Source organism: Culex pipiens, chromosome 1, assembly GCF_016801865.2.
Source record: "Culex pipiens pallens isolate TS chromosome 1, TS_CPP_V2, whole genome shotgun sequence".
Taxonomy (NCBI): Eukaryota; Metazoa; Arthropoda; class Insecta; order Diptera; family Culicidae; genus Culex; species Culex pipiens.
The window spans coordinates 118,899,383-118,921,736 of NC_068937.1; the positions used below are offsets into that span (position 1 = coordinate 118,899,383).

The 22,354-nt window shown below is 35.2% G+C and overlaps 2 protein-coding genes across 10 annotated transcripts in view; both read left to right on the forward strand.

Annotated features, from left to right (window-relative positions):
- LOC120429815 (sodium/potassium-transporting ATPase subunit alpha) overlaps nucleotides 1-4,552 on the forward strand; it is an 84,303-nt gene extending 79,751 nt beyond the window's left edge. For all 4 annotated transcript variants that reach the window (XM_039594872.2, XM_039594873.2, XM_039594871.2 and 1 more), the window contains one exon: nucleotides 1,914-4,552. In XM_039594872.2, the coding sequence (XP_039450806.1) occupies nucleotides 1,914-2,034 (121 nt within the window). In that variant the 3' untranslated portion in view covers nucleotides 2,035-4,552. The remainder of the gene's footprint in view (nucleotides 1-1,913) is intronic.
- A 7,512-nt stretch (nucleotides 4,553-12,064) lies between these two features.
- LOC120429813 (sodium/calcium exchanger 3) overlaps nucleotides 12,065-22,354 on the forward strand; it is a 164,339-nt gene continuing 154,049 nt past the window's right edge. For 4 of the 6 annotated variants that reach the window (XM_052706745.1, XM_052706741.1, XM_052706749.1 and 1 more), the window contains exon 1: nucleotides 12,262-12,439. The gene's annotated coding sequence lies outside the window, so the exon portion shown is untranslated. The other 2 variants (XM_052706752.1, XM_052706753.1) reach the window with 2 other exon arrangements.

The following is a 22,354-nucleotide window of genomic DNA, read 5'->3' on the forward strand; positions in this document are numbered from 1 at the left end:
CAGACATACAAACTCGCACTTTTTGGTTGATAGTTTGCCTGCTTTGTTTGTCTGCCTGTATTTGTTTGCAGAAACGTACAAGTTTGCGAGTTTGGTAAACTGTCAAAAAAGTGCGAGTTTGTTTGTGTGTCATAGTCTGATACCTGCTTAACTCTCGCGTTGACGCGCCGTTTTCACATGTGTCAAAGTTGGCATCACAGTTGCTGTCAGCGTCGCAGGGGTGGGGTTTCTAAATCGATTTGTTATTACTGTTTGAAATAATAAAGTTAAAATATATTTGTTCTAACCTAAGTTTAAAGTGCGCGGCAAAATGTATAAAAATATTGATATGTATTATAAATTTACTTGAACTTTCTTGCAAAACGAATCCAATTTAAGCTCGGTTCTGTTTTTTTTTTTAATTTAGAATCTCTTTCTTCAATTTTATTATGGGCCAAATCAGCAAACGAATGGTTGCTAGTTTGAAGTGTTTTTTAAACTATTTAAAATTTGCATTGTTTGCCACATTCGGTAAATTTTACCAAGTATGGGAAATGTGTACAAAAAAGTAAACTGAAATTTAACGATTCCGGTAAAACATATTTTTTTCTATTTACTATTATAATAAAGCCGTTGCAAATATTTTTGAAGTTTATGTCCCTCGGCTCTGACCAAAGCCGAGGGGGGGGGGGGGGCAAAAATAAAAAAAAATAAAAATTGAAATTACAAGCGTAGGTTTCAACATTTGGATGAAAAAAGTGTTTCAAAATGCATTTTACAGGCGTAAAGTTGCTTTCCAATCATTAGTTTTGAAAATATCGAGGTATTGACGTAATTTTTTTTTCGCAAAAATTTTTTTTTTGTGGGACTGTACATTGGCATTTCATAAAAATTCAAAATGTTTTCAAAGGAGTTCAAACATGCTAAATATGATTATAAACGCGGGAAATTGCATTTTAACTGGTTTTCAGTTGATTAAACTTTAATTTTCATTAAAATTTTGAAGTTTTTCGAAAAAATATTTTTTTTGCCCCCTGATTATTCAGGCCAACTTTGAAAGGGGGGCGACATAAACTTTGAAAAATATTTGAAACAGCCTAACTACTAAATTCGATGAAAAATATAAAAAAATAAATTTAATTTCGTTACAAAATATATGTATTCATAAAACGGACAGATCCATAATATTTATTTTAGCGGAGGTGGAATTCTTCGATTCTCCTTTCAACTTGAGATTTTTTCCCCAAATTAAGATCGAGTTTTTGTCGCACTTTTAGCTTGTTTCACACAACAATCCCGATAGATAAAATTGGTCAATAAACTGTTTACATAAAATTGGTCAATAAACTGTTTAGTAAAATTGGTCAATAAACTGTTTACTCTTGTTAGACTAGTTACCTACCTGCTTCTAAATTTGGCTAAAAAATAATTCCGTTGGATGAATTTTTGACGGACCTGCTTGCTGCAACATATCACACACATGTCAACCAATTCTGTGTATTGCTACGCACCGCAAGCTTGTGTGCGTGAGCTCCCTTATCAGCGCAGCCATTGGTAGTGTGCCATTGCACTAGCATGCATTGACGCATCCCAGACGTTAAAGCGGCCAGGCATACTGCGTTAAGTTTACCGCAGAGATGATTCGCTGAAGTGGATTGAGTTTTTTGCACAAAGCGTGGGGCCACACCGCCGTACGCTCCGAGATTTGATGACTAGGCTTAGAAGTTGTGGTAATCCGGAAACATTTGGCATGGGACAATGTATTTCCACGAATGCTCTGGACACTATTTTTCGTGATTATAGCGTCAAAAGTCGCCCTAGAGACATCTACTCAATTTTAAATTTGTAAATGGTTGCAAACTGAAAAAAAAACAAGTTCTTATTAGGAAATGATTTATGTTTCTTAAACTCACGTTTCTTCTTTCCGTCCACAGGTTCGTCTGGTGGCTGCCAGCCTTGCCGTTCAGCTTGTCCATCTTCGTGTACGACGAGATTCGTCGTTTCTACTTGAGACGCAACCCAGGCGGCTGGTTAGAACAAGAAACGTACTACTAGGTCAACAAATTTATATTTAAAAAGATTAATTAAAAAACAAAAAAGAGAATGCGAGAGGGAAAAAAACGGGGCAGATGGCAAATCTGCAACCCTGCAACCTGCGGAAGAACAGAGAAAAACGAAAGCCGGAAATCGCCGCAAAGGAAGAAAACGCGAAGAGAAGTAAATAAAACAACAGTGAAAAAATAACAAAAAATGAGCATAAAAAAGTAATTATATTTTTTTAATTATTAAATTTATATAAAGTTATAAATTATGATTTCCACACACAGAAACACACAACACACATAAGAAAAAAAAAACACACACGAAGTAAAAGTAAATAAAAAAGCAAGCAGCATGCAGTAAGAAGCAGAAGCAAAGCAAACTAGCGAAAAGAAGAAGTCGTGAAGAAGATAAGAAGCAGTATCTCCCGTCCTCATCAAGTCAATCCCCCGCCCCGCCACTCCCCGCATTCTCCCCTGCCCCCCTTTGAACTACTTTCGCACGCGCACGCGCACGATCCCCCCGAAATTCGTGAGAGAGAAAGAGTAAAAGTAAACGAAGAAAAAGAGAAAGTCACTCGCGCAACGCCATCACACTCACTGTCACAAAAACAAACAAAGAAACAAACACATTTAGCGTGTGCGCGAATAGTAATTTTGCCATAGTGGTCGTGAAATTTGCGGTTTTTCCACACACACACACAGCAAGCGAGCGCAGTGAGAAAGGTAGATTTGTGTGCGCTACTTTCGTCTCTTTCCGGCACCTGCCTGCGGATCGTCGTTCGATTTCTTTCCGTGTTTCACGCGTACAACCGCAAAAACTTTCGAACGGAAAAAAAACAAGGTCAACAAGTGTGTGTGGGATTGTAAAAACGTCGTTTATACATTAAATTTGCACACACAGAGACATTCTCGCGCGCGTGCTCTCGTTTAAGCACTCACACACACCTCTATCTTGTCGTTGTATTGCCCCGCCCCCCTTTTGCGAATGGATTTCTAAGCCACGCCTTCCACACCCCTCTTCCCGATCCCGCGTCAACCCTTCGTCACTCCTCTCTATCTTTCATCATTCTCTTATTATTAATAAATTAAAGATAAAAAAGAAATGAAATCAACTCGTTGTTAGTTACAAAGAAAAGCTAATTTAAAAAATTTAAAAATAATGAAGAAACTCTAGCAGTAGTGAGAAGAATCAACAAAGAACTAAAATTTAGTAGCAGAAACTAAGATGAGTAAAAAAACAAGGATAAGCGCAAGGAAAAATTGTTAACGAAAGAAGTGAATATATTAGAGGTGAATAAAAGTTGTTTTAAAGATTGTTTTTATTCCTTCTCTCACGAACACGTGTTTACACTTTCTTTCCTTTACTTCCTTCACCCCCACAAGGTCCCGCCCCACCCCCCTCAAACCCCGCAATCCAGCATCGTTTCCGTTGAGCATTGCTTGAGTTTCGATTGTTTTCGTTTTCCGAGTTTTGATTTTCGTTTCGACCTTTTTTTCTTTTGTTTCGAGTCCCCGCCCCCCGTCCACAGCCACACACCACACCCTCTCTTTCTCTTCAATTTGACACCCTTTTATATTGTTTTGTTTTTCTCTAGTTTTTTCTACCTATCTCTCTCTCTGTGTAGCAAACGGACCGTTCCGCTCCACCGTCGGAGCCTGACCTGTGCGGTGGAAACTTACCAGTTTTCGCCGGGGTCGGGGCGAGAAGAAGAACACCACCTAAATATCCTCTGCCTCTTTCTCACGGGCAGTTTAAGTGTGTGTGTGTGCGCGCGCGCAGAGAAAGAGGTGGAACAACTCGCGGAACGGTCGCGGAAGGTTTTTTAAATATGGTATAAAAAGAAGCAGAAGAGAGTTAACAAGAAAACTCTTATTTATTAGTGCATAAATGAAGAAAAATAAACGCGAAAATTGTTGATTTTTAGATGGTGAATGAGATAAAACAACAATTTCATGCAACAAACAACAACAGTAAGAAGCTGAACAAAATCCAAGCGTCTAATGAACAAATAGAAAACAAACAAAAAAAACAGCAGAAAAAGTAAGCAACGCGTCACATAAAACTGCCCGATTGTTGTAAACTAATTAAAAAAGAAGAAGAAAAAAACAAAAGAAAAAGTATTTCAGCAAGATGAAAAAACAAGAAACCCATTTAAATGTAAAGTGAAAACAAACCGCAGATAAACCAAGTTAGCTAAATTTAAAGAAAAGCAGGCTATTTGAAATTAATACCAATAAATAAAGGAAAAAGAAGAAAAACTCGTTATAACAGCTGTAGAACAGAAACAAAACACAAACACACAGAATAAAATTAAGAATAAAGGAAACAATATTTCTCTTCATCAGAAACACACACAAACACTCCAATCGCAGCAAGCGGAGAGAACGAAACAGAAACACAGACACATACACACACTCACACAGCAAATAAAATTATACAAAACCGATTAAAAAAACAACCTTGCATTACATTCAAACAAAAACACGCAAAAAAAAAAACAAGCAAAACCAACACAAAAACACACACACCCTTTCAAACCCCAACCAAGGAAGAAACCAGCAGAAAACAAACAAAAAAAAACAATTGTCAGAATAAAATCAGAACAATAGTATTTAACAAAAACGATAAAATCCGGTGTTTTCTCTCTCAAACTGTCACCTCTCCCTTCCGCTCTTGCTCTGTCTCTCTTTCCTCTTCTCTTCTCGCTGTCGCTGTTTCTCTCTCTCTCGCTCTTTTCTTCCGCTTTCTCTTCTTGGATTTTTCTCGTTTGACTCTCTTCTTCAGCTTGCTAAGATGTTCAACCGTTTGTTTTCATTTAAACATTTAAAAGAAATACGATATTGTTAAGCAACAAAAGATTAATAGCGATTGTTCACTTATTAATAAAATTTCCCCTATTAAAAAAAGAAACTAAATGATTGAACCACTCCCTTGTAAGATAGACATAACCAGGCAGCGCGCGTTGCATCATTGCATTACCCTTAAACAGTATAGAACGATGCAGCTTTAGCCCTTTTTAGCTCGTTAGGATTAAACGGAAGAGACAACGGACAACTGCATTTGCCATAGCATTTTGCGCCTACTGGAATATGTTTGAAATTTATATAAAGAAAAAAAAACAAGTAAGCTCGACTAAGAAATCACTCTCAGCTCTGTATCAACTGTTTTGACGAGGAAAGCTACTTGAAAGCCAATAAAGAAAATTACGATACTATTAAGCAAAATGAGTTTTATTTCAAAACTATTGTGGTCCATCACGAAAAAAAATGTTAAAAGGGGTTAAAATAGGTTTGTTTAAAAGAAGGCAAAAACACAGTCATTACCTTAGGCGTCAAACTGTCGATTCACCCTTCTGAAATATTTCAGATCGCTAATTTCGATAGGGATTTCGTTATTCAACATGACTCGACCAAAGGTGAAATATTTCACAAACACTATCTCTAAACCAGAGTGGTGAAAATGAGAACTTTCTTCAAAAAGTTTGTGTCTTTGGTGCAATTGAGATGGTGATTGATGCTAGCTGGAACTTTTTAACGTTTTGGTTTATTGGAATCTTAATTTAAACGTTGGTAATAATGCAAAGTTTAAGTTCTTTTTCCTGAACAAAATATGCATGAAAAAATTACTTCAAATACGCTTCCTAACCAATATCATGAAATTCAATCGCTTTAACGATCACAGATTCCATACTTACGATGACGTAATTATAAAATGACGCGTCTGTGCTTGTGTAAATTCTTTTCATCCGCAATTAAAAGTAGGACTATAACTACCTTGTTTTTAACCGGTTTGTTTCATAATTTAGTGTGATTTAAGAATCTTGCCTGAGCTGTGGTGATAGAGTGTAAGGTTAAGAAATTTTAAGATAAAAGCTTGCCATCAATCAGGTAATACGAAAAGCTCGACCTTGTTATCAAACGTTTTAAAAAAAATCCCTCAAAATGTCAATAGAAATTCAAATGCAATCAGCTGAAATCAACTAAAAATGCATTCCCCTGCGTTAAGAATCATTTTTAGCATGTCCCCGAAGGTTTTTTTTTTTGAATGAAAAATACAATAAAATCACAGTTTCAAATGGATTTTTTAATCCAAAACCATGTTAACTTACATTAACTTGTACTTTTAGCCAAAATAAGCGTTTTAAATTTGACATTTGAAATCAGCCCTGCACTTTTACAACAAAAATCATAAATCTTAAATGCATTTTTGTTCAATCATGAAAATGATTATTACGTTTGTGTTAAAAGAATCAATGTGTCTGAAATCGTAAGAATTGACAACGAATCAAGAACTATTGTTTTTTATACCATAATCAGATCTAATCTCATCGGATTATAGGGGGTCTAGAACAGGCAAAAAAACTGGCTATTTTCTGCATAAAAGCAATCAATAAAATGTCAGAATTGTTAAAAAATCTTCAGATTTCATGGTTCAACACAAGAAATGAAGAAATAGTGCTTAAAATAGTGATAACTTGTGAAAATGCTAATTGGGTCTACTAGTGTATCCACTAGTGATTAAAATATCAATTCAATTCAATTCAATTCGGTTTTATTGGTGAATAATCAAGATACAATGAGTTATTTTGAAGTGCATAACAGAGTTTTGGAGTTCCTTACAGCTGTGTGTTGCATCATAATCCATTTAGGAACAATTATTTCTTTAACTAAGGCACTATCAAGAGTAAGAAAAAACTATAAAAAAAAACTTACAGAAAAGATTAAAATACCTTAGCAATTATAACATTATGTTTTAAAATATATTCTTTGGGGCAATGTATAACACCACCCTGCTACTAAAAATGGACATAAAACGTCATCTGGGGTGAACAAGCATACATGGGGTTGATTGAGAAATCTTTTTTTGCCATGTTGCAGCCCCACATTGTTTATATTTTAGAGGTTTTGTTGTAGCAGATTAAAGACAATAAAATATGTACATCCGTTTCCAAATTTCAAGCTTTTAAGTGCTCTTAAAATTGTTGTCCCTGTTCAGACTGTAGTCCCAATTCCCCCCTTTTGAAGGTAAGTCAATATACAAAGATCTACCATTATAGTAATTTGGATATCAAACTAGTCTAACAAAATAAGTCTCTAATTGTTCTAGCAATAAATATAATAAACTCAAATCAAAATAAATCTACGCAGAACTCTTCATGCCATTTGTAGGGTGAAGTCTTACAGAAAATGCGTAAAAAGTGAACAGCAAGTTAACACTGCCCTAAAGAACGTAAAATCCTTCCACACCACAAAAATTCCCCAACAGTCGAATATCGTGTCATCGTCCTTGCAGGCGAAAGTGACAACCAGTGCTGTACCTAAACAAACCTCCCACGTGGAAAGTCCCTCAGACACGTGCACGTGTGTGTGTTTTTGCGCGCTTCATTTCGTTTTCTAGGACTATCTAGCATCCTCACCGAGGGGAACCGAAGAGCACTCACCGGTGACACTCGTGTTCTACAGCAGAATTGGTGAGTGTCCTGTTTCGCTAAGGAAATGATAGCAGAAAGAGAAACGTCAAGTTTGGCACACTGCCAATAATGCTGAACGAAAGTGTCACTGCGTAAAGAAAAGGGAAACTGCTGGAAAAAAGGGGATTTTCCCTTTCTGAGGTTTTGCTAGGGAGGCTAGGATGACTAGGGTTGTAACTGACCAAATCTAGAGTTTTTTTTAAAGGCCCTGTAAGCTATTGTGTTTTATATGTTTACAGGTCCTTTAAAAAAACTCTAAAAATCGTTTTTAAAACATTATCTAAAATAAAGCAATCGATTTTTTTTTCAATTTTTTGTCTCCCCGCCCCTTCAAAAAATCCCCAAAAAATCAGAAATAAAAGTAAAGACCAAAAAATCAGAGTACAAAAATAATCATCATTGACTAAAATTAAAATTATCATTTTACACATTTTAAAGTGGATTGTAAGTGCTTCACACTACAAACATTGTACAACGCTTATTTTAGCATTTTTAATCAAACAAAGACTTTATGACAAATTTGGAATGCTGTGACCACAGATTGAAAAATTACCTGAGAGAACATGAGAGATGAGGAACAAAAACATTGAACAACATTTTTTCTAGCCTAATTTTTTTTCGATTATGGGTCACGTTTTTGATAAGGCTAGTATACTAAAATATCCGTGGTTTGACCCTTTTTAGTTTGAACCTCGTTGGTTTGACAAGGTCAAAAAAGGGACGAACTGTCAGTTCTTACATGAGCTCACGGACACCACTAAAACAAAATTTTGGGAGTTTGTGTGAGATCGGTGTAAATAAGGCGTCAAACTAAAAAGCTATACCATGTTCATATGTCATTCCACCACGCTTTCTTATTTTGGGTTGTAAAATTATTTATCCATTATATTTGAAGCTCTACTTAAGAGGCAGTATTTGTAAATATTGTGTTTGTTCTAGAGGTAAATATTGGTTTGTTCTAGAGGTCGTATCGAGGTGCTCCGACTTGGATGAAACTTTCAGCGTTTGTTTGTCTATATATGAGATAAACTTATGCCAAATATGAGCCCTCTACGACAAAGGGAAGTGGGGTAAAACGGGCTATGAAGTTTGAGGTCGAAAAAACATAAAAAATCTTAAAATTGCTCGCATTTCCGTAAAACTTCATCAATTCCAACTCTTTTAGATGCATTCGAAAGGTCTTTTGAAGCACTTCAAAATGTGCCATAGACATCCAGGATTGGTTTGACTTTTTCTCTTAGCTTTTGCAAATTACTGTCAAAAATGGATTTTTTTAAATCCCTAATATCTTTTTGCAACAGCCTCCAACACCCATACTCCCATAGGTCAAAAGATAGGTAATTTCATGCACTATAAGCCTACCGTATTAACTTTTTGGCCAATCGCAGTTTTTCTCATAGTTTCTCGATTTTACTAGAACAAACATTTTACAACGTTAGTTTTTGCCCTGTAGGCCAAGAAGACGGCACTTTTTGATCTCAATTTTGTCATATTCGGAATCCTCGGACAGTTTCACGTAAGTTAGAAGTATTGGAGTTGTAATTTTGATTTTAAAAATAATTAAATAAAATATTTTTGAAAAAAGAAATAAATCTTATTTACCCTGTGATCAATACGTCAAATGCTGTATCAAGTAGGCGAAAACCTGTTTTACACCTAATCCAACAAATTGTTAAAAAATATTTTAATTCATTCTAAATGGCAATTTTTCCAATCAAATTTACAACTCCAATACTTCTAACTTTCGTAAAATTGTCCGAGGATTCCGAATATGACAAAATTGAGACCAAAAAGTGCCGCTACGGCGGCCTACAGGGGAAAAACTAACGTTGTGAAATGTTTGTTATAGAAAAACCTAAAAACTATGAGAAAAACTGCGATTGGCCAAAAAGTTAATACCATATGCTTATAGTCCATGAAATTACCTATCTTTTGACCTATGGGAGTATGGGTGTTGGAGGCTGTTGCAAAAAGATATTAAGGTTTTAAAAAAATCAATTTTTGACAGCAATTTGCAAAAGCTATGAGAAAAAGTCAAACCAATCCTGGATGTCTATGACACATTTTAAAGGGCTTCAAAAGACCTTTCGAATGCATCTAAAAGAGTTGGAATTGATGAAGTTTTACGGAAATGCGAGCAATTTTAAGATTTTTTATGTTTTTTCGACCTCAAACTTCATAGCCCGTTTTACCCCACTTCCCTTTGTCGTAGAGGGCTCATATTTGGCATGAGTTCATCTCATGTATAGACAAACAAACGCTGAAAGTTTCATCCAAATCGGAGCACCTCGATACGACCTGTTACACATTGGTGAAAAACTCGCTTTAAGAGAATATCAAAATTCGAAGTATTAGAAACAATTTGTGAGAAAAGTAGACTCCTAACAAAGGACAAAATGCAGAAAAATGTCACTCAAATATTTTTCCCAGTTTTGTCCCGATTCAAACTGATGTCCCGATTCGCCCCATATGACGGGACCCCGTTTTTTCAACAACAATTGGAATTTTAGTGTAAAAATTATATCTCAAAATTTTTCTCTTCGCTCTGGATGTTTTGCATTGGCCTAAACAATGATTTAATTAAGTAATACCAACGCTATTGGCGTTCATACGATACAGCTTATGTTTTATTTTATTACATAACTTCTATCATTTTCAGTAATTTAGAATTTTGTTGAAATTTTAGTGTTCACTTCCACATAAATTTATTTTCCTGAAAAAAAAACTTATAAAAAAATTGCAGCCTTGTCAGCTATGGCACGGTCGCGACCAATCAAGTTTCTGGACATGGTAAAGTCGAGGGAAAGCATAAAGTTTGCACTCTAATTTTTTACACATATTTAGAACAGGTCGAATGGTTCTTCGCCATAGTTTGTATGGAGAAATAGAGCGGTTCGCTCCTTGTACATATTGCATGCAATTTCTGGATTGTATGCAAGAGCTTTGAACCTTTTCAATTCTCCATACAAACTTTGAAGGAAAAACGTTCTGCAGTATTATTTTTAAAAAAATCAAAGTGCACTTGTGCAGTGCGTGGCCGAATGGTTACGCTGTCCGCTTTGTAAGTGGATGATTCTGGGTTCGATTCCCATCTGCTCCAACCTTCCAACGGATGAGGAAGTAAAATGTCGGTCTCGGCCTTGGTTGTTAGGCCGTTAATTCATTCCAGGTGTAGGAGTCGTCTCCATGCCATAAGTACAAACAACACACCAAACCAAGCCTACTCCGGTGGAATCGCTGGCGGCGGTTGGACTCGCAATCCAAAGGTCGTCAGTTCAAACACTGGGGTGGAAGGTTCCTTGGAGTAGAAAGAGGTTTGAGTGCTCTCCCCATTCAAGCCTTCGGACTCCTAGGTTCGAGCAGAAACTTGCAATAGAGACCACAAAAGACCCGGGGGTCGTTAATGTGGATGGTTTGATTTTTTTTTATTGTTTCTGGCGACCTTAAAGTTCATGCTTTTACTTGATATGAGCTTGCGCAATATTTTTTTGTAAATTTTTGATGGTTGACTGACGTAATTCTAGTCGAAGACAAAAGATTTTTTTCACATGGTGGTCCTGTCCAAAATAAGATGATCCAACAAATGAGGGTTTTTTTTTAAAGATTTTCGCAAAAACACATTTACAAAAAAATCATGGTTCTAGAATGACTGAACCTGGTTTTGCTCGCCACATTTCCAAAGAGTTGGACTTTAAATGAAAATTACCAAGACAAATTAAAAATGGCTGAATACAGTTAGGCCGTTGCAAATATTTTTTGAAGTTTATGTCCTTCGACTCTGGCCAAAGTCGAGGAAGGGGAGGGTTGTTAAAAATGAAATTACAAGCCATGGTATTAACATTGAAATGAAAAGAGTTTTTAAATGTATTTTACACCTGCCTAGTTGTTTTGCAATCATTAGTTTTCAAAATATCCAAGCAATGAAGACATTTTTTTTGCGCTTGAATTCCACAAAACTTGAAAATATTTTTGATCGATCCCAGACATGCTGAAAATGATTTTAAACGCAGGAAAATGCATTTCAAATCGTTTTCAGTTGGTTAGCCTTCTTTTTCATTACATTTTTGAATTTTTTTTTGAAAAATTATCGGATTTTGTATGGAATCGCTGAATTTGCTTTTTGAAAGTGCCCCCGATACTGTTCAATGTACATTTAGTTGTTTTACTTTTCAACTATGTGTAGACTTAAACACCTCGATATGTGTGTTTTATTGTTGCGATCAAATTATTTTTTGAATATATTTTTCACGCCGACCCGTGATTTCATGACTTTCACCGCACAGCAATAATTTCTCCAGTAAGCGTTTTAAATGTGTGCGCAGAAAGCCAACGAAATGAGTGCGTGCAAAATCATAACAAATTTGTCGATACATATCTGCGCACCAACACACCCTCTCAGTCCGGAAAGTGAGTTCCATGGGCTTGCCAAGCATGCTTGCAACCTCCAGCACGAGAGCCCACCAAGAGCACGACGACTAACTGACACGGACCCGAAGACGACGCCATCCCCGACGTCCGTCGTTGGTCCTCCGCTGGGCGTCGCGATTTCGTTTTCAGTTTCATTGAAGAGTTTGCACGAGTCTGGTCGACGTCGTGTACGCGCTGCTGTGGTCGTGTGCGGTCTCTTTCGGCGTCGTCGTCGTCGTGTGCGAGAGAGTGCATCATCGCGCGTCAAGTTGTCGCAAGTCAGTCAAGTGAGGCAAGTCGCGAGTTGCAACGGAATTTTGCTCGCTGCGTGCTTGCTTGCGTGAGTGAGTGTGGGTGGGCTTGTGCGTCGCGACGTCATCCGTGCGGTGTTATATTGTTGTGCTGTGTTGTGGAGGAGGAGGTTTCCTTTGCGGGGAGGATTTCAGCAGAAGGAAGAAGCTAACAGAAAGAGTGGAAAATTTTGACCTCCGAGAGAAGTGATAAGACGGCGAGATTTTGTGCAAGTTTTAATGTTTTTTGGTAGGTTTCTTTCGCTGAACAGAGGAAAACATTGATTTGGTGTAAATTGGAGTTTTTGTCACGATACCACATTCTTTTCTGAGTTAAAAGGATTACTAACATAAGTAACATTTTATATTGCTGATACCTTATTTTACCATTAGCTGGATTGAGTAAGTAGCACACGTCGAAAATAATGATTTCTATCAAACCGTCAAAAAAATACGTTGACAACTTTTTTTACCCTTGCTTCTGGATACCATTTTAATTTTGTAGCAATAAGTCTGCTGTCAAAATTTTAAGAAATATTTTAGATTTCATTGAAACATATTTTTCTACAGTTTTACGTAAATTCCCGTACTATAAAATACTATACTTTTGAAATGAGAGGATCTGCATTTTTTTTATTCTTGATGTTTTAGGTTACCTAATTAAAAGTGTATTCTTTCAATTCTTCTTTTCTAATTCTCATTCACTTTAAGAATAAGAAAATCAAAAAGAAGATTTTTTTTTTCTTGATTTGATTATTCAATGTTTAAACAAACAAACAAACTTCCGAAAATAGAAACTTCGGATAATCGTGGCTCTGGAAAATCAGGTCCTGATTGTAATTTCATACTGACAATTAAAACATTTCTAGAGTTTTTTTTGATAAGGTCCTATAAACATATGAAAGACAATAGTTTATTGGTCCTTTTCAAAAAAAAAACTCTGGATGCTGTGTTGATTTATCAAAATAGTTTGTAACGGTTAGTTCTATGTTCTTTTTTGAAGGCTATCATCAAATAAATCAATTTAATAATAGTTAATTTCAACGTGCCACCGAAAAAACATAACTTGTGCTTCAAGACGTGTCATGAAAATGCTTGGGATTTTGGTTCCCAGAGTAATCTCCTTTTGGAATTTTGCAATAAAATTGGACATGAGCGGAGCAAAATCGGTTCTTGACAATTTTTTGTCACACGTTGTTATTTATCTATTTTTTTTTTTTTTTTGCGAGTGACGATGTGGAAGCATGGTTTCATCATCTATGCCTGAAAGGTTGAAAACTTATCCGATTATTTAATATCTTGATTTTTTGTCCTTTCAATATCCATAGTTTGGTTTGTTGTTTGCTTCAGTTGAAACTTTTTAGCTTCACAGCTAAAAAAGTAGTAATCCAGCTGCGTGTAAAAGGCCTGGGTGTAAAATAAATATTGCATTATTTTATGCAATTTTATGTGATTTTACACTCTGAAATATGTAGCCCATCAGTATGGGAAACCTACTTGACCGAAATGTCAAGCTCATATATGCGTTTATCCATGCAACTTCACATCGGTCTGATGGCCGAGTGGGCTAAGGCGCCAGTCCTTACTGTTGGTGCCGGGTTTGAATCCCGTTGGTTGCAACTTTTTTTTGTGTGTTGCAAAAATTGTACATGCAGTGTGTAATATTAAGAGTTTATTTTGACGAAGGTGATGTGCATGCTTTTGCATGCGATTTTAACATCGGATTTTTTGCTCTGTTATTAGCAGCAATGGAATAATCATCATCAAAAGAAAATCATTGGACGTTCATCAAGAGAAAAAAATCCGTAGGGAGCATGGCTCTCCTCTCTCGCGCACGAAAGATCAGTAAAAGGAATCTAAAAAATCATCATCATGTTACTCGGCGGAACATCTTTTTCACTACTACACTTGCAAGTGTAACGTCACACGTCGAAAAATGACCTGTCACATTTTGTAGATGGGCAATATGTGTAAACAAAGTGAAATAAATATTTTTAAGTGGTGCTGACTAGGAAATTCACAAAAAATCATCAGCAGATTGATTTTCTTGGAGAAGTTCGGGAGCGATTTTCTTTTGCGTGATTTGTCTCCTCTCTCTTTGAAAAAAGTTCGCACGCAAAAATGATTTTTTTGCGATTAACTATTCCATCCCTGCTTATAAGGTTTGTTTAACTTCATTCAAAGCTAATTTGAAATTGTATGAATTAATATTTTATTTTATGAATAGTTACGCAGGTTTCCCTCTTGCCTTGATCAGAAAATATCTCATAAGTTTCGTTTTCATACGTTTAAACTCCAATTCAATGTTTTCAAGATAACATATTGGAAAGCTGTGTGATTGAGTGAAATAATAAAAAAACTGCTTTTTCGTATTTTTAAATTTTGTACCCAGCAACCTTTTATTCAATTTTTTTATAAAAACAAGTCTAAAATTTTCAGAGTTGGGAAATCCAGGCATGGAAAACCATTTTTCCTTCCGCTTACCTTAAAATCGATAAAAAATCTATTACCATAATTTTTCTCAAAACAACAAAAAACTAGTTTAAATGAAATACAAGCATAATCTACAACAATTAAAAATTCGTTATAAAGGTATATTATTTGAATCTCCTTAAGGTGCCTGATGCCTTCCTCACATTAATATGCTTTTGATAAGGTTGTCAGATCATCATCATGAAAATATCTGAGATCCAGCCTAAAACAAATGTTTAAATAACACTTAAGTGCTCATAACTTTTGATAGGGATATCAGATCATCGATATTTTGCACTCTTTGGAATGGTCTTTTGATTACCTATCCGACGATAGTTCGAATGATAGATCCGGGCAAGGTTTTTTTTATTGAAAATATCTGAGTTCAGACCTAAAGAAAATTGTATAAATAACACTTAAGTGTTGCTTAAGTGCTAAAAACTTTAGATAGGGTTAACAGATCAGAAGATATTTTTTTCAATTTCAATTCGATTTTACTGGTGAATAATCAAGATACAATCAGTTCTTTTGCAATTCATGACAGAGTTTTGGAGTTCCTTTCAGCTGTGTGTTGCATCATAATCTATTTTGGAACAATAATTTCTATTACTAAGGCACTAACAAGAGCAAGACAAATAAAAAAAAACAGCTTGCTAAAATATCATAAGATAATAACACATGAGAGATAAAGTTTTTCGTAGAACAAAAGTTGCTTAAAATTACCTTCTGAACGCTGGAAAAATAAAAAATTTCGCAAACATAGTTGGGCAGTAGAGGGTTAATGCAGAAACTTGATGAGAGAGAACTTCATGTTTATCAATTGACGTAATAGTTATTTCTTATTCATGAAACATACAAACACTTGTCACTTAAGTTGGTAAATTTACTGAATCTGCAAAACTGAATTTTTCAGTAGTGTGATGTTTATATATTTCACATACAAATATTGTTTTTTTAGTGTCACACAACTGTTTAAAGTTGATATTTTAAACTAAGCAAAATATTGTACTAAAACGACTAAGAACATAAATACATTTAGTTTTTAGACCTGCTTAAATCAACAACTAAAATAGTGTTATTCAATATAGTGAACAGAAAAAAAAAAACCCGAAAACTACACAGGGTTAAGCGTGTCACAATATCGAATTTGCGTAACAGTGTCTATATGTGCATGTGTCCGCAAATACATGTGTGTGTGTGCGTGTCAAATGGGAAATAGACCGTCGGGAAGCGGGAAGAAGCCTTATCGACGTTTTGCGGCTGAGCGGTTCCAAGGGAACGAACGGCTTAGTCTAGCAATGCTTCCCTTATCTTTTTCGTGCTCGTCGTATCGTTTTGCGGCAATGTTGTAAAATTGATGGTTAAAAGTTGAAAGTTGCGACAATTTGTCATCGAAATTGAACCCGCGCGAGTATTGTGATATCGGTGAGTGACAACAAACGCAACTGAACGGTGCTGGATCAGCTGGAGTCGTGAACCGTGATAAGGATTATCTTTGCGTGTAGAGGAGCACACACAAACAGTTTCTCGCAGGTGTTGGTGTAGATTGATTTATGGCATTGCGGAGGAACGAAGGCGAAATCATCGTAATAATGTAATGTTATTGGCGATGATTTGCTGATCCGACGAAGAAGTGTAGGAGGAGGGAAGCGAAGAGGTGGCTCAGCTGTAGCTAATGGAATGACGAGTGGAAAGTCTATTTGCAGAGTATGACAATCATGACAGTGAAACAATAAATGCGAACGATTGTGATCACAGTTGGTTGATTCGAGCGAAACTGTAGCCGGTAGGGAGGGACGGATGTGACAGATTGTCATTTATGACGTTGCTAATGTTATTATCACTGTTAAATTAACTTTTTATGATTTTGATTAATGTATAGACTAACATTTTTCAATTCGTGGAGAAGCATACCGTTAACTGGGGTGATTTTGATAGCCCAGATTGACTTTGATAGGTTTTTCAAATGCCAAATGCCAAACATTTTTGAGAATTTTGAGATGAATAGCAATAAAGACTATCTTATTATCGAACACTATAATAGATGTATCAAAATAAGTGGCCAAATCAAATTTCTAACAAGGTCCCCGAGGTTCCTAGAATCACGTGCAATTTGAATGTTATCTCTAAATAATTCAATTATTTATGGAATTGTGTGTATATTTTGCTGCTAAAATTTAATGAAGATTTCGCCAAAACTAAAGCAAATATTTTTTTAAAGCCATAGAATAGTTAGCACTAAAATTATTGCATACTCATGGTTTCGATTTCTGGAAAAGTCAGAAAAAACTTGGAATTGTCACGAAGTTTTATTTGAACTGGAAAAATCAAGGAAAGCCAGAAAATGTCAGGCTCGGAAATTTTGATGACCTCAAAAATGTATCAACAAAATTTATATATTTTTTTATATTCTTTCTTGATTAAAAATGTCATCCCTGCCACAATTTGATAATTTTTTACAATTAGTAGAATGTATCAAAAATGACTTTTTGGCGGGCTGTCAGGGGCTTGTTCCGGTGAACGTGCCAAATCCCTAACGTCAGCCTAATTGGACGTAACAGGCGCTTCGCATTTGATTTTTTTCCTTATTATTTTATATTTTTTAGCATCTCCATGTACAAAAAAGAGAAAATTACAAAAATGGAACCATCACCATCGAAACGAAAATTAAATAATTAGTAAATCTTCCTAAATATACTGTTTAGATAAGTTTTATATACTATCACAAAAGTTATATGCCCAAATTTTTTATTTCAAAAATTTTAATTTTTCTCGTGTTCAGGAGATCATTTTGAGCAACTTTTGTTTTGCGAAAAACTTTACTTATCTGGTTTTTGGGTGTTCTTGTATAATTTTAAGTATTTATATTTGCATTTATCTTGTATAGTTTATGTTTGTTTCTGATAGTATTTGACTAACACTACCACCTCCTAATATTACCTTTTGTCTATTTAGTTTTTTTTCATATTTTTACAGCCACCTTTTTAATTTTTTTTTGCATGTTTTTTTCACATTTTTAACTCTAGAATGAAACCGTTATCATCAAATTGTTCAAAAAATGCTTAGAGGCATAGTCTGGATAATACAAAAATAAGTGCATACATATTTTTTAAACATATAATAAATAAAATATAAGTCAAAAACACAACCAAAATTGACTCCAGAAATAATTACATTTTTTAAACATTTTCAAAGTCACATGAAACAAGTCACACTTCCAACCCTAAAATTTTCTTAAGAGTTTTTCTTTCCAATGCTTTTAAAAAACCGAAATTTGGTTAAAAATTGATTTTGTTTTCATTTTTAAATTGTAACAGTTGATGATTTAAATTTTTAAATTCAGTCGGTTTTTGTGAAAAATGGACAAAAAAAAGGAAAGCTTCAACTCTTTTTTTTCTATCTCTATAATGCTTGATGTGAAGTGGCTAGGTACAATGCCCTTCCACGTGAAGTGCAGAATCTTGACTTTATTTGAGATCTTGACTCTATCGCAACTGGCAAAGACCCAAATTATGGCACTCATCAAGATTAAAAATTGCGATATTTTTTTTTAATGATAAGACGATATTACAAAAGTCTTACTAAAAGTTAATTGTAGCTAATTAGACCGGCCTCTCTTTCACCGTAAAATAACTTAAACGCCTTGACTAATTTCACATTATTTTCAACACTCGGGTCGCGTAAACAATCGTCCCGAGTCACAAACAAACAGACCATAACTCACCGTTCAGCGACAAATTGCCGCTGACCCTTTATCTTGATAGGCATGAAATGGCATTATATATCGAGTTGACCAACTACAGAACCGAGCGTGTGAGTGTGACTCAATAAGTTGTGCAAGTTGCTCGCAAAAATGAAGACAAAGCGTTTTGCGTGCCTTCGCCATACAAATCGCTGGCAAATGATGCCATCAACTCCGACACAAACACACACCCAGGCTCAGCAGAGTAAACATCGTTGAAAGAGCTGGAGAAATGATGCTAATGTAATTAAAACCTAAATAAGTAAACGAAAGAAAGAAAGATACAAACAGAGAGAAAAAAAAGAGAGAAGAAAAGTGAAATGAGTGAGCAAAGATAGTAGTATGGCAAAAGTCGAAGCGATGAGTCAAAGAAGAAGAAGAAAAAAAACTCACTTTCCAGTTTCATTCAATGTCAGCGAAGAAGATGATGCCCCACCACACCTTTGCCGTGACCGTGACCAAGAGAGTTCGTTTCGTTGAGAGAGCAAGTTAAATTGATTGATGAAACCACAAAGCTACTACAGTCTGGGTAGCTTGGTTTTAATAAATTTGTGGTGAAAATTTGATCTGGTTATAAGAAGACTTGTCAGATGAAAATATCAATTATTTAAGCTAAAAAAATCAGTTAATTTATGCGTTTTTTTTCAGGTTTCAAGAGCAAATACAAAACCACTGTGTTTTTTAATATTATTTCAATAAAATGCAACATTTCAACAGAACATGACTTACATCAACAGCAAATGATTTGACAAGCATTATCCTGCGTTGATGATAATGTTTGGCATATTTGGAATTTCTTAACGTTTTTGTGAATATTGTTCGAGTTCCGTAATAAATGAGAACCGAGAAAAGTTTTTTTTCTTTTTACTTTTCTTTTCTATATTCTATAAAAATACGATTTTTTAAAACTGATTATTGCGACTCTGCCCAAAGTCGAGAAGTCGAGAGGCGTAAACTTGAACAAATATTTGCAACGGCTTTCGATGGAAACAGATTTTTCAAAAGGTTCTTTTAGATTTAAAAACTGATTTTTCATATGCAAAGTTATTAACAAAATGCTGAAATTTGTTTCGACATATTTCAAAAATTAAAAAAAGGATTGGCAGCACTTGAAATGCTATTTGACCATTATGAGCTTTAGAAATCACCTTTCAAATAATATTTAACCTTCTTGCTTCAAAATTTGTTTTTTTTGTAATCTGTTTTTGATGATTTTTTGGGTTCAAATTTTGTGAGTAAAAAAATTAAAAAGGTAACGTTACTATCCTGTAACATCCACAAAATGTCGTATTTTTGAAAATACTTATAATAGGTATATCAAACGACGCTAAATAAGAAAAATGCTATTTTGCTATTTTAAGGGTAAAAAACTTAAATTTAACAGAAAACCACATTTTCGGGAAAATTTTAACACTATTCAGACTCGATTATCCGAAGGTTTGTATGTGCAGCTATTCCCAACCTTTTCAAATTTTAAGCTAGATTTTTGAAACTTCTTACTATTTTTCTCAAATAGCCAAACTAATCACCTTTCTTTTGCGTCTAAGACAGCTAAAATCGGATAAAATGGCACGGAGGTATGATTTTTTGAAAAAAGTGGTTTTTGCGAAAATCGACGAAAATTGCAGTTTTTCGGACCACCCTAACATGGCGTGGGTCTCCCTAATGGCCAAACAAAAAAATACGGGTCGAATTATTTCGGCCAAGGATTCCCTAGAAAAATTTTGAGCCAGATCGGAAAACTTTTTTTACGAATCATGCTGTTTTAGTGGGGAATTGCTGTGTGACTTTGGATAATCGAATCAAGATCATTTTTTCGTATTTCTATATTTTTTTAATTTCAACATCAAATTCGAGTTGTACGACCCCTTTTTAGTCAAACTTGAATGGTTGATTGATTGATTGTTAAATTATTCTATAGGGGTAATTCTCCGCCAACTCACACAGCAGTTGCCCCGACCCCTCTTCGATTTGCGTGAAACTTTGTCCTAAGGGGTAACTTTTGTCCCTGATCACGAATCCGAGGTCCGTTTTTTGATATCTCGTGACGGAGGGGCGGTACGACCCCTTCCATTTTTGAACATGCGAAAAAAGAGGTGTTTTTCAATAATTTGCAGCCTGAAACGGTGATGAGATAGAAATTTGGTGTCAAAGGGACTTTTATGTAAAATTAGACGCCCGATTTGATGGCGTACTCAGAATTCCAAAAAAACGTATTTTTCATCGAAAAAAACACTAAAAAAGTTTTAAAAATTCTCCCATTTTCCGTTACTCGACTGTAAAAAATTTTGGAACATGTCATTTTATGGGAAATTTAATGTACTTTTCGAATCTATATTGTCCCAGAAGGGTCATTTTTTCATTTAGAACAAAATTTTTCATTTTAAAATTTCGTGTTTTTTCTAACTTTGCAGGGTTATTTTTTAGAGTAACAATGTTCTACAAAGTTGTAGAACAGACAATTAAAAAAAATTTGATATATAGACATAAGGGGTTTGCTTATAAACATCACGAGTCATCGCGATTTTACGAAAAAAAAGTTTTGAAAAAGTTGGTCGTCATCGATCATGGCCGTTCATGGTCACCCACGACAGACACGGACGACGAAACAAAGAGAAACGCAAAAAGTAACTTTTTCAAAACTTTTTTTCGTAAAATCGCGATAACTTGTGATGTTTATAAGCAAACCCCTTATGTCTATATATCAAAATTTTTGTAATTGTCTGCTCTACAACTTTGTAGAACATTGTTACACTCTAAAAAATAACCCTGCAAAGTTAGAAAAAACACGAAATTTTAAAATGAAAAAAAATTGTTCTAAATGAAAAAATGACCCTTCTGGGTCAATGTAGTTTCGAAAAGTTCATTAAATTTCCCATAAAATGACATGTTCCAAAATTTTTTACAGTCGAGTAACGGAAAATGGGAGAATTTTTAAAACTTTTTTAGTGTTTTTTTCGATGAAAAATACGTTTTTTTGGAATTCTGAGTACGCCATCAAATCGGGCGTCTAATTTTACATAAAAGTCCCTTTGACACCAAATTTCTATCTCATCACCGTTTCAGGCTGCAAATTATTGAAAAACACCTCTTTTTTCGCATGTTCAAAAATGGAAGGGGTCGTACCGCCCCTCCGTCACGAGATATCAAAAAATGGACCTCGGATTCGTGATCAGGGACAAAAGTTACCCCTTAGGACAAAGTTTCACGCACATCGAAGAGGGGTCGGGGCAACTTTTCCCGATTTCGTGTGAGTTTGTAGAGAATTACCCATAGATATTGGATACAGAATAATTTCAGAAACAAATATAAACTAAACAATAAATGCAACATAAACAACTAAAAATTAACCAAGAAAAACATAAAAATAGGAAAGTACTGTTTTTTGTAGAACAAAATTTGCTCAAATGTCCTTTTGACCAGGAAAAAATTAAAAAAAAATCGAAAACAAATTAAATTTAGTTAAATAATTCCATTACAACTCTTTTCAATATAAATTTGATTTGCATTATTCATTTTATCATCTACTTAATTGAAACATTTAATCGCAGAATGAAGGGGTGGTAACCCAGCTAGAACCCCCACACCACTCTTGGCCCAAAGCCGGAGATAGAAATTCAAGACACGAATCTGCGGCGCAAACTGACACAACACGCCGCATGACGAAACTGTCTCCGCCATCACCGCCGGTTCATTCCGTGGCGGCCGTCCGGAGACAACGCGCGACAAGAGGTCGTCTCTCTAGTAGCTGTTGGTGTGACGCCACCGCGACGACCAGCGACGTCATCGATGTGGAATTATTCTTTATGGAAATGGCACCCAGTTTGTTGGACAAATTAAAAGTTTAAAAAAAATCTGAAAACATTACTTTTTTTTTTGAAGTTGTCATAATAAAAAAAAGTTGTTTTTGAGTGAACTTAAACCGTATTTTTCGTAAAGAACTGACCATTT